This window comes from Diadema antillarum, unplaced genomic scaffold, assembly GCF_040938485.1.
Source record: "Diadema antillarum isolate AM-2024a unplaced genomic scaffold, OU_Dant_1.0 seq00000017_RagTag, whole genome shotgun sequence".
NCBI classification, from domain to species: Eukaryota; Metazoa; Echinodermata; class Echinoidea; order Diadematoida; family Diadematidae; genus Diadema; species Diadema antillarum.
Window position 1 is genome coordinate 648579 of NW_027271137.1, and position 13220 is coordinate 661798.

General features: G+C 39.0%; 1 protein-coding gene across 1 annotated transcript; it reads left to right on the forward strand.

The window, feature by feature from the left end:
* The first annotated feature begins 4987 nt into the window (after positions 1 to 4987).
* On the forward strand, positions 4988 to 9421 carry LOC139725165 (UDP-glucuronosyltransferase 2B37-like). The gene is made up of 3 exons (XM_071636256.1): positions 4988 to 5173; positions 5744 to 6418; positions 9410 to 9421. The coding sequence occupies exons 1-3, from the start codon at positions 4988 to 4990 to the stop codon at positions 9419 to 9421; spliced, it is 873 nt and encodes a 290-aa protein (XP_071492357.1).
* Positions 9422 to 13220: the final 3799 nt, after the last annotated feature.

A 13220-nucleotide genomic window follows, 5' to 3' on the forward strand; every position in this document is an offset into this window, starting at 1 on the left:
TAAATTCCAGTACATTACTAGGCTACATTTGCAGACCCATGCACTGCATGTGCGTCCATCATGTATATTTTGTGAAGAAAGTTCATCAAAACTTACAAACATTTCTATATACATTTCTTGCCACACATTCTATATGTTATTACATCAGCTCTTATACTTTTAGATTTGTGTTTATAGATAAAAAAATATAGAAGACTGCAACAAAAAGGCTTAAGTGTGGCTGACACACAGAAATACTGAGTAGTTGAGTTTTGTGCATTATTTCAAATTTCCAAATTTCTCAGCAGTGGCCTAAACTAGTCCCCTGAGGTTCATATTAAATGTTTTGCTGCATTTTGGGAGGTTTGTAAAAGGTATCCCCTACCTTTAAACAAGTGGGACTGTTTCAAGTCGATAAAACACGCAAAAACATGCATCAAATTGCACATTTACAACATCAAAATGAAAAAAGTTCTCACCGTGGGAGGGGGAACCCCCCCCCCCCCCCCTGCTTGCTCCGCCCGCTAGGGGTCGGTCGCGTTCATGATATTCAACGTAATAATCAATACAAGAAGTTTATCTAAATAATACAATTTGATAGGCAAATTGTTCAATAATAATCTATATCAAAATATACTGCTACCTGTAACAAGTGCATGAATGGGACTGTGTCAAGTAGATAAAACACATATCAAATTGTACCATTTACAACATCGAAATGCAAAAAGTTCTCACCGTGGGAGGGGAACACCCCCCCCCCCCCCCCCATAGCTCGCTCCGCTCGCTCGGGTTCGGTCGCATTCATGATATTCAGTGTAAGAATTAATACAAGAAGTTTATTTAAATGATACCATTTTATAGCCAAATTGTTTGATAATAATCGACATCAAAATATATTGCTACCTTAAACAAGAAGAACTGTTTCAATTCGACAAAACGCGCAAAAACATCCATCAAATTGCACCTGTACAACATCAAAATGAGAAGTTATCACCATTGGAGGGGGAATCCCCCTCCCCCTCCCCCCTCGCTCGCTCCGCTCGCTCGAGCTCGGTCGCGTTCATGATATTCAGTGTAATAATCAATACAAGAAGTTCATTTAAATTCTACAATTTTACAGGCAAATTTGTTCAATAATAATCTACATAAAAATGTACTGCTAATATGTGGGTCTGTTCCAAGTCGATGAAACACGCAAAAAAAAGAAAATGCATCAAATTGCACCATTTACAACATCAAAATGCAAAAAGTTCTCACCGTGGGAGGGGGAAACCCCTCCCACACCCTCCCTCCCCCCCCCCCCCCCCCCCCCCCCCGATCAAATCCTGGCTACGCCGGTTATAGGCCCCATAATTTAGTAGGCCTACACAGTGATATCGCACAGGCGGAGCAAGAGCGGAGATACCACGGTTAAGTCATTCAAGTATCTATGAATATTTCTTTTTCTTACTTGGTTTTTTTTATAGCAAAACAATCCAAAATTTCACCAAAAGTGTGCACCAGATCGCTGAATTTCAGGTCTGAAAATTCAAAATCTTCCTCGTGTGGGAGAACCCTCCCACACCCTCGCACAGATATTCCAGCTAAAAGTCCCTCCCCCACCCACCATCACTAAAACGGAACGATACCACTGGGGATGATGGCTTTATTGAATTAAATCAAGAATATTGAAAAATATAATAGCTACAGCAAAATATCGACTACATTATTACATACAAAGAAATGGAGATCCATATTACCATTCTATTGATTTTATTTGGGCATTATTCAGGGCGAAGCCACGTTTTTGGAAAGGAGAGGGTCAAACTCGCCCGTCAGTCAAGAAGAAAGAAAATCAAAAGACAAGAGAAACAGCAACAAAAAAGTCTTGATAATTTTAAGGTTTAGTTTTCCGCCGAAAGTCAGCTGGCAAGCAAATGAAAAAACAAACAAACGAAAAAAAAAAAACCAAAACAAAATGGTCTTCATTTTTTGCTGCCACTTCCCTCCCATTTTATAGTTCATGCAAAAGAGTGGGAGATGCAAACATTCGTTCCCTTTAAAGTGTGTGTGTGTGTGTGTGTGTGTGTGTGGGTGGGTGGGTGGGTGGAGGGGGGGGGGGGGCAGCCCCCCACTAAGCTCCTCCCCTAAGACTGCGCCGGTCCGGTTATGGGTTGTAATCGTGGTGATGGTGACTATCGCCGACCATCCCCCCCCCCCCCCTCCCCGCTCCTCATTACGGATTTACGCCGTTGCTAGAACCACCTTGGTCATAGACCCTACCATGGTCATAGTACATACGAGTATTCATTTTTACATCACTCACCGAGGATTAGGCTTGAATCGTAAGACTGGATATAAACTGACAGTTTCACTCTTTTCTCATCGATTATGCATGATTCCATATATTCCATGGTTATACGACTGCGCTGCGAAACTTTCCACAATTCAGGCATGGAGACACAAACTACACAGGTACATGTAGAATGGACAGAAGAAATGATTCAGTCACATTTTGCCCATGTATTTCTTCAACTAGTAGGCCTATGTTTATTGATTCATGTAAACAAATGACGTGTATCTAAATTTCATTTGGCAATGTAAAAGTTACATTGTACTTAATTTGTTTATATGAAATTGTCATATCATATGCTTTGGCCGGAAATGAAATAAAAATGAAATGAAATGAAATGTGGGGTTAGGCGAAATGGGAAGTAGACCATCTGATTGTATTTTGATCTATTTTACATGATCACTTGGCCAAGTAAAAAAAGAAACCAGTTTCTCGTCCTCGCGCGCATCGATTTTGGCCGCCGCATCGATTTTTTTACTATTTACTATTTTCAAAATGGCGCTGAAAATACCAAGAAATTCATAATTCTCGTCCCAGCCCGCTTCCCGCCCGCATCGATTTTCAGTTGCCGCATCGACTTTTTTGATATTTACTATTTTTTTCGGCCGCCGAAAAAACAAAATCGACAATTCACAGACAGTGAGTACAGCTGTAGCTTCTGTAGTGCGTATGTAATAACGCACGCATTTCACACTGCAAACTGGGCAAGAAAGAATGACCCGCAAAGCAGTCGAACTGTAGTTGGATGGGCGGGCGGCGCGGGCCTGGGCGGTGATGTACAGCGCACTCGATACGTCGTGAATGCGATAGCGGCAACATTTTTTACGAACAATCGCTGATATTCCACGCATATTTCGCACATTGTTCGTATTTTTCCCCGTTTCTCATATTTTAAGCGGATGAATTGTACTGTACAAATGCTTGTGAGGATTGTAATTTGTATCGAGTTTTGTATGTATACATTTTCATGTCATTGTGACTATGTGCATGTGTGTGCAGTGTCGGAAGGTACAGTGCCAGCGCAGTGGCCGTGCCGGCCGCGTATGCGTGTCTGTAGCTGTCAGGGTCCCCATCCCCCTGGTCTATCAGCTGTCTGCACGCACGCATGAACACATTCGAATGAGTAGAGGCCCAAACACTAGCTCTGCTCTGTAACGTTGCATCTGACGGCGATGTATTGTTCTATTTTGAAGAGAAAATGAATGCGCTTTCCAGCAAATGTAGAATTATTAAATGGGTGTATCTACAAAATAAATAACTTTTCCACGGACTCTGGTTTGTCTCGTATTTCTGCGGGATACTTTTCTTTTACGATGTAAATTCACGGACACGGCCATGAGTCGTATCACCTGTAGTGTGATACAATCATTCATCATCCAAATGATGAGTGATTATCAAATGTCTTTTTAGAACATGAAGAAACATCTTTAAATGTTTAATGCTATAATGCCATATCAGTATCATTTTGACATCCATCTGCAATTGTACCAGCCAGTTTCCAGTTGAATGTGCTACAATTGTGCTGTATAGTGTGAAGAGATGCAGATACATGTACATACCAGCTGTGTGGACAAAAAAAGTCACAAACACCAATGATAAATAAAGCAGTGTTTTGAATATCATGGAATTTATTTCAGTCGTACATTTGTTGATAGAATGTTTTATACCTGTTTCAATTAATAGCACAATACATCAGAATTGCAAGTACACTGGTATCAGAAATGCCATTACAACACTAAATACCAGTATTAAGATGGTCATTTTCCCTTGACATCTGTAGTGTACGTAGTGGAAAGAAAAAGCAAATGTATTTCTGCATGCATGAAGTTTCATTTCAAGTATGGTACATATTATATCTATTTGTTTGAAAATGCACAGAGTGCAGGCAAGACATACACTTGGGACCTGGTCTCTCATAACACAGCTACCAGAGTGATATTTCATTTCATAAATTGGATATAGAAAATAGTAAAGCCCTCTCTCGTTACCTCTCTCAGAATTACCGGACCAGAAAGACATATTACTTTCATTTTGACAATCCTCGAAAAAATAGTAAGATATCAAATAGTAAGGGCCTCCCTCATCGCCTTGCTCAAAAAACCCGGACGAGAAACTACTTTCTTTTTTTACTTGGTTAGGCCTACTTTTCTTTACAGAAAGTCGGTGGACGACTAATATCTCTCGAGACATTTGGCTTCAGTACAGTACAATAGGTCCTACATCGGTGGTATGCACGTATTATCGAATTATCAATGAGATTTATAGTCAGCCCACTCATCCACATCTGCCACAATTATTAGTCCAACAAGACTGCCGTAGTCATAATAAAAGGTATCGTGCTATCCAAGGATGACGGTGAAACGTTTCTAGCTACTTTCCGGACCCATATGCAGCACTCCAACAGTATTCTTACTTTCCTTTCATACATTCAGACCACAAGATATCAGCTCTTTGCCAGTCACTGAAGCGGAAAGTATCTGGAAGAGGGGCGACGTTTCTATTGAAGACGTGAAAATAAAGTCTGGGTTGAATTGAATTGAAAGCCTTTCATGAGACTTCTTAGATTTCAGAAAGGAGCACAACTTTCTTAGCCTGCCCAGTAGGACCATATTAATACGGAATAATTCCCTATATTACACGTCAGTTGATTTGATTGATTACGCGTCCACCGCCAGCATGGCCACTCGAGTTTTCTCCCGGCAAGCATGGTGCGTCTTTGCCTACTCACTGTCTCTGCTGCTCTCTCAGAGCTCAGGGCATAACATCCTGGTGAACGCCATACTCGGAAAAGGAAGCCATTTTCATTTATCAGCTGCAATCAGCGAGCAACTCGTAAAAAGAGGATACAACGTCACCTATCTGGTAAGCAATGCTTTCGAAGATAGGATCAGAGATGGACCGTACGGTCACATGTTTCATCTTGAAGTTTTTACACATCCTATTCCCGTCATGGAGGTCCATGAGATGTTCAACAACTTAAGTCAACTGGCATTCTCGCCACCCAATCCTACGAAGGAGTTTAAAATCCTGGAAAAACTCATGGAGGCAAGGAAACACGATTGTGACACACTGCTAAATGATGAGAAGTTGATGTCTCGACTGCGTTCATCAAACTTCTCCGTCGTTCTGTATGACATGACATGGCTCTGTGGCGCCATTATAGCTGAAGAGCTTGGTTTACCGCTTTTTGCATTGAGTCCGCTCGCGAATCCATGCATGTCAACCACATCGGCAGGTTCAGTGTTTAATCCATCATTCCTCCCTGTATTATATAGTGCAACACCGCTTTCAAACAGAATGACCTCTTATCAACGACTAATCAACACCATCAATTACGTCAATACAGCCATAGTAAAAAAAATATTCGTGTTCGGCAGATACAGTGATATTACTGAGCGATATGGGAAGTCACCTGGTGAAATTTTTGCACAGGCGGAATTGTGGTTAGTGAACAGCGATTTTGCTGGAGATTATCCGTGCACCCTTTCTCCAAACGTCATCCCTGTCGGAGGGCTCACTACCCGAGATCCTCGCCCACTCCCTCCAGATTTGGAAGATTTTGTTCAGGGATCCGGCCATCATGGTGTCATTGTTTGTTCGTTTGGAAGTTTTCTAAATATGACCGATGATCACATATTAAGAGCATTCACGAGCTTTTCTCGAGTTTTCGGACGATTGCCTCAAAGGGTTGTATGGCAGGTGGTCAGCGAACTATCCTTCCCGATCCCACCGAATGTGAAAACTCTCCCTTGGCTTCCATTGAATGATTTGCTTGGCCATCCTAAAACTAAAGCTCTTTTTTATCACGGTGGTCTTAATACCTACTACGAGGCCATATATCACGCGGTCCCGACACTCACTGTGCCTGTGTATGGAGACCAGATGGCCAATGCCATGAGGAGTGTACATCTCGGATTCGGAGTAACAATTAGCAAGGACTTTACTGAAGACGAATTGTACATCGCCTTACGCACGATAATTACTAACGGAAGTTACTCGGAGACAGCAAGACGTATTTCGGGTATCTTCCGTGATCGCCCGATGAGACCGGCCCAGAGGGCCGCATTCTGGATCGACCACGTCATCAAGCACAGTGCCGATCATCTGGTGATTCCTCTCGAAAACCTGAACTTCTTTCAATATCACTTGCTTGATATAATTGCCCTTGTGATATTTATTTTAGGGGGTGCCTTATACGGTGTTGTGAAGTGCGTTACCGTCTGTTGCCGTCTAATATGTGGCTTCAAATCAAAGAAGGTTAAGGCTGATTAAATTATCTTATTTTGGTTTTGAGAAAGAGAAATGCTATATCATGGCATGGTTGATTTTAATCAATTGATTAAATTCGACTTAAGATTAGTAGAATGACAGATTATCCATCAGAATCGTTTTCAGACCTTAAATAATAAAAATGTCCTCATTTAAGAGTTTCCCGTGTTTTACATGTTAAAATTTCACACTTGAATTAGCAAAGAATATTATATTACGGGACCGAAGTGACTGCTCACCTCACTCGTATATTTTTAAAGTGTACAACATACTCTTCACGTGATATTGATAAGATTACGACATATTACTGATATGTAATTGTTCGAATCTAGTGTAAATTTGAGATTTGGACTACAGATCCCCTTAAAATCTAATTGCACTTAAGATCCCCTAAATTGCATATGTCTGAAGGTTAAGAGGGTACACTTGATCTGTAAGAAAAACAAAAGTGAGTAAAACAGCTTAAGGAGCTGTTGCAAGGCATGTGACGACAGCAAGTGGCGACAACTTGGTGGTAATCCATACGATAAAACATACTGCCATTCAAGTCGGGATTAGTATGCACGTGGTTGCAATTCTCACTGTGTTATGTCTATTAATGATATCCACATAACATGATAAGTGTCATCACCCTCATTTTCGCTATTTTCGCTCATTTTCGCATGCTTTGTCATTTGATATTTGAGCCCTATTGGACATAAAGACTCCGTTGCAAAGCTCTGGAAATCCAGGGGGACCAACAAGTATGATAATACCTATTCATAATTTTTAAAGTTCTGACTAAATGAGAAATATGCGTATTCATAAGCATATCTCGTGGGAATCTCATTCACGCATCATGAGAATTGTATTCAGATGTATTCATGACCATACCTAATTATTTCGATAATCAAGCGCAAACGCAATTCTAGTATATAAAAAATTCTTGAAAAAATTACATATGATAGGTTTTACAAATTTTTGCATAATCAATAAGTTTTGAATTTACATCAATATCGCTTCCGAAAGAATTATTCTACAGATGTGGCTTTGGTCCAGTTATATGATCAAATTACAATGACAAATAAAAACATGTTATAGGAATTTTTATGGATTTACCTTAGGCGTTTGATACGTTACAACATGATGTTTTACTTAATATCTCGGTTCTCCTATAACGTTTAATATGCAATCTGCGGATGCTTATGTTTTCATATTGGAGAACTACGCAATATTATTAGAAATATCAATAGTTGTTCTGTTCGTGATGAACACAAATTGGCGGGATTTAACAGGTACAGCTTACCATCTCTTCGATACTTACTGTCTGTCCACGACCTTACCAACACTCAGCAGGACGGTCTGGACAACTCTGCAATTTCTCAAATTAAGAAATCAGGGGCGTCACCAGCTTTTTTTCAAGGGGGGTGCGTTTTGACCCTAATGTAACGAGACAGACATTTGGAATATAGGAAGCTCGATCTTAATCCCTAGACTTTTACTGTTTTTTTAGGGAAACCAAGCGGGGAAAGAGCACCGGCGTAGCTAGGATTTCATCTTGGGGGATAGAAGGGGGGGGGGGGGGGGGGGAGAGGGTGTGGAAGTGCCTGTTGTTTCCCCCCCCCCCCCCTCTTCCCACGGTGAGAACTTTTTGCATTTTGATGTTGTAAATGGTGCAATTTGATGCAGGCTTTTTGCGTGCTTTTATCGACTTGAAACAGTCCCACTTGTTTAAGGTAGCAGTACATATTTTGATGGAATTTGTTGTTAACCAATGTGCCCATAAACTATATCATTTCAATAAACTTCTTTTTATTGATTCTTACACTGATGTCATGAACGCGACCGAGCCCGAGCAAGCGGAGCGAGCGAGGGGGGAGGGTGTTGAAGGGGGTTAACCCCCTCCCACGGGGGGGGGGGGGGGGGCGCACCGGGCGGAACTGCTGGCAATTACTGGCAGCAACATCAGGTGAATTGCATAACGATTAAATGCAAGCGAGCGAAGAGAGCGAGCTTGAATTTTTTACATTTTGCAGTCCAAAAACTGCCGTTCTTAGCCACATTCTTTTGCTTTGGAAATTAAGGGGGGGTGTGGAATGCACCGGGCGCAACTGCTGGCAATTACTGGCAGCAACATCAGGTGAACTGCACAACGATTCAATGCGAGCGAGCGAAGAGAGCGAGCTTGAAATTTTTGACATTTTACAGTAAAAAAATCTGCCGTTTGTAGCTATATTTTTTCGCTTTGGAAATAAGGTGGGGCGCAATTGCTTGTTTTATGCATTCGGCCCATTATTAGTAAAATTATTTTTTTTGTGTTAAGATTTAATGTTTAGTTTTATGTAAGGAAAAAAAAAGAATTTGCGATTTAGTTTATTGTTAGTATATGATATGTAAGATTTGATGTTATATGATCTGGTATTGTTAATTAATTGATATTTTTACTGAGAAAGTTAAAGTGGAGTTTTTTAGAAGAAATTAAAAGGTGTAAAGTGAATTAATGGTAATGGAGTAAAAGAAAGGTATAAGAAAGGTAGGAGGGGAACGCAGAGAGAGAGAGAGAGAGAGGGAGAGAGAGAAAGGTTAACGAGAACGATTTATATAAAACGTAAGGAAATGAAAATAATAGAATGAGATGAAGTTGTATTATTATGATAGAAAGGTATGTTTTGAAATTAAGTATATGTATTGCATATTTTAATTTGTTTGTGTATAGATGTATATCTTTGGTTAATTTGTTTGTGAGTACGTAACTGTACTTGCTGAGTGTGTTTTATACAATGTAAGATGTATTTACATGTTTTTCTGTATTGCCCTTTGTCTTCGCCTTGTGCCTCCTGTTCAATCCAGGAGACAACCTAGGCCTTTCATGTTACATTGTTTATTGATATAATAAAGAATGTTGAGCAACAATGTATACTGATATTCTATGTCATATTACTGAAAATAATCTTGATTTATGTATGAAAATGTGTTTGAAAAAAAATAAATCGACCAAACAAAATCAAACAGCTTAAAAGAGCTTAACAAGTCATAATGTTTGTGCGATTTTATGACATGTCCTCTTCACAATAACAAAGCAAGGAGTCTGCAGTAGTTTTCACTGCATTAATAGGCTCAATGAATTATTGTATAATATAGGTTTTCCTGTCCATTTTCGCACTTTTAAAATTCAATTTCAAAGATTTTTCGTTAAAAATCGTCTCGAGAAACTCACATAATACAGATCTTTACTTCAATTTAGTCTACTGTTATTCAAATTCATTTTAAAGACATCGTATTCAAAATCGTCAATTGTCATTGAAATTCGTCCCCGCCGCCCGTCTGGAGAATGCAACAATCAAATTCGTCCTTGTTCGCACAATTTCGCGAATTTTTCAAACAAATTTGTCGGATAGCATTAGTCTTTAAGTGTGAGGATGAACTGATTCTAATTTTTTCCTGAGTAAACGTACACTCTTAAAACACCCGAGTCAGAACTGACCCGGAACTGGGTCCGTTGGGGTCACACACGGTTCCGGGTCAGAAATGACAAGGAGTGGGTTCAGACATGACCCATTCAGAGTCATGAATTGGGTCAGGGTGACCCCATTCGGAGTCTTCATGACCAAATTCCAAGTCTTTTTTTTACCCGGAACGGTGTGTGACCCCAACGGACCCAGTTCCGGGTCAGTTCTGACTCGGATTTTTTTAGAGTGTAGAAAATTATTTACTGAAGAAAATATTAAGAATTTTCAAAATAGTTTAGAAAATGTTGATTGGTTTGTGTTTATCAAATTGAAGATCCAAATTTATCATCGAATAAATTTTATGCAAACAATAACTATGAATTAAGATATTCATATTTCCATACATACGATTAGAAAAAAAAATCCGAGACTTCCTTGGATTACCAAATCAATTCTAAGATCGATTAACAAATAATAGAGCAATTTAAGATTGTGCTACACCGCCGATACATTTGTGTTCAGTGGCCCGAGGTTCTGGAACAGCCTTGACAGCACTCTTAAAGATGCTCTGACTTTCCTTTCTTTAAATCAAAACTATAAAAAAAAATGTCACCGTGATAAGTATATAGAGGATAAGCATTATTAAGAGCTTGTTTTTTATTATAAGCCAAATTTGTATAATATAATCCTTACTCATGCCTTGGTGACCTTTCTAGATAATCAAAATTTTCATACATGGAGTCCTTGACGGATCTTGAGATGCCCCCATCTCCTAGAGTAATTCACAAATTTTACAAGCTGTCTCTTTTTTGTGTGTATATTCATCTTTTCCATATAGAGTTACAAAACAAAATTATATTGCTTACTTGTCTATTATCTAAAACCGAAGTTGATATTAGTAGCATAATATTGTATCCATGTTTTGTTGAAACTTATGTGATTCAAAGTTCCTTAAGATATTATGTACTTATGCAAGCGTCTTTTATTTTGCTTAGTACTACTTTATATGAAAAAAAAAAATCATTTGAATTGAATTTAATTGAATATGCACATAAAAGAGACCACAGTATGTGAACGGGCTACCCTGTCTATTTCGAATATGAGCAAATAAATTAATAGATAAACAGAATCTTTAACAGGGAGTTAGGACGTTTCTCTCAACTCCCTGTTTTTAATATTTAACTTTCAATAATTTCTCAATTCATAACTTAATTGTTTATTCCTATCCAACTCGCCGTTTATCTGTCACTTATTTAGCAAACACAAATATTGTCCTGACACACTATTTAACTATCACTAGTCTGACACCTGGAAAGTCTTACCAGATAACCTTAAAAGATGCAAATGTATTCATATACATCGTACTGAAATAAAGTCAAATCAATAAACCTACATGGTTAACGATGAAAGTATGTCGTTTGTGATAATACACAGTGGGTATTCTATACATTGTATTTTCCTATCAGCCTTGTGTTCCCTATCCTCTCACATGCATGCCCTATATACATGTATACTTTCACTGTGTGTACAGACACTGCAAACTACACCATATGGGTTGTGCACTCTATCAAGGACACCTATATACACAGCTCCTTTCCGACTTGTTTATTGTGTTCTTCAAATAAACGACGTCACAATTGGCCTTTGGTGGCATCTTTTGGAGGACCTTATATTTTTTTCAATTGCATCTCATCTTTTCACTGTGGTCATTGAAGAAGGGCCTCGATGAAACGTGCATTCTTATGTGACCCTCTGTCACAATGCCACCAAAAGTAGCCAGACATGGAATTTTAGACACGGGCAGAATCTGAAAGCTTGTTATAAACACAAACACCTGAAAATTTAATAGACAAAACCTCTTCCAGGGGAGTAAAGCCAAATACAACATAACCTGGAAGTCTAAGAAATTACTGAAAAAAAAACCCACATATACCTTGTCTTGTCAATATTCAGTGACATATTTATTTGCAGAAATCCATTTTGCGACATTCTTTAATTCATGATTCACTGTACTAATCAAAATATTGGGGTCAGGATGGGGATTAAAAGGATTGGAATCACCCGTAAATGATATAAAAGAGAGTTTATCTGAACACCTTAAAAATTATCAATTTAAACCATGAATAACAGTGGGAATAACAAACTTCCTTGTTTTTTCATTGAAGAATCAAAACCGTTAACATGTACATAGGATAGATAAATAACTCATGAAGTATCGCAAGGTTTTTCCACGTAAGCCAAAATGGCATTATTTAGAGAGAAGTATATCGTGATTAACGCCGATCAAAAGCCTTGGAAAAGTCCAGGAAGACGCCTATTGTATGCGAAAAGGTATCGAGGGCATGTTTAATCTTCTCCACAAAAGGTAAGTAAAGCGTGTGTGGTATATAGTGTGATTTTCTCTAAATGTACTCTCTAGTTTAGCAATGTAAGGGAAGGGACCTCACGAGAGGATAACTTTTTAAGGGGGTGTGGTGGATCCAATGACAGTTCTCTCTCCAATTCGGCTGACAAGCAGTCAAAAAAAAAAGGGTCTTCACACAATGTTACCTGCTGAAGCGTCAAAACTTTTGCAGGAAAGCATAAATCATGCCAACTCTGGCAAAATTCGGCTGAGCATGACATATCGAGTGCCAAGAACAAACTGTGTGTGTGTTTATGTGTGGGTCTGTACACATGGTGGCGTTTTTCTACGCACATCACATTTTCATATTGGCTCGAAGGGGGTGTAACACCCCCTGCCCCCACCCGTAGATTCGCCACTGGGCTTGACCAATGAGTGTCCAAATCTTCAATGATATTCTTTGAGGACTAGGAAGCCAGCGTCGCTCTCTCAGAAGAAGAGTAATCCTCGAGAACCTGGATTTGTTACAATTAAGCCAGCACAGACTAGGTTTGTAAAAGAAAAGTACCAAGCGAAGATATCTCGGAACATCATCTTAATCCAGGAGTGATTAAAAATTCTTTGTTAATCTTTGTTTCTTTGTCCTTTCTTTTCTTTTTGATTTTGTATTTATTTATTCATTTTTCTTTTAAAGTCATTCCTTACCTTTGGTTGCACAATTGAGATCGATTATTCGCAGTTGTTGTTTTTTACCTTAAAGTGTAATCTTCATACCAATCGTTATCCTACTATATTTTGAGAAGAATGACGATGAAGAAAATAATTGGTTAATTCGCACATAGACTTTATTCGCTAAGTACATGATTCA

Excerpts from the sequence above, each read along its gene's own strand:
- LOC139725165 (XM_071636256.1), top strand. The coding sequence starts at position 4,988 with ATGGCCACTCGAGTTTTCTCCCGGCAAGCATGGTGCGTCTTTGCCTAC. Across the intron at positions 5,174-5,743 it reads GATACAACGTCACCTATCTG|GCGGAATTGTGGTTAGTGAA; the intron begins GTAAGCAATGCT and ends ATTTTTGCACAG.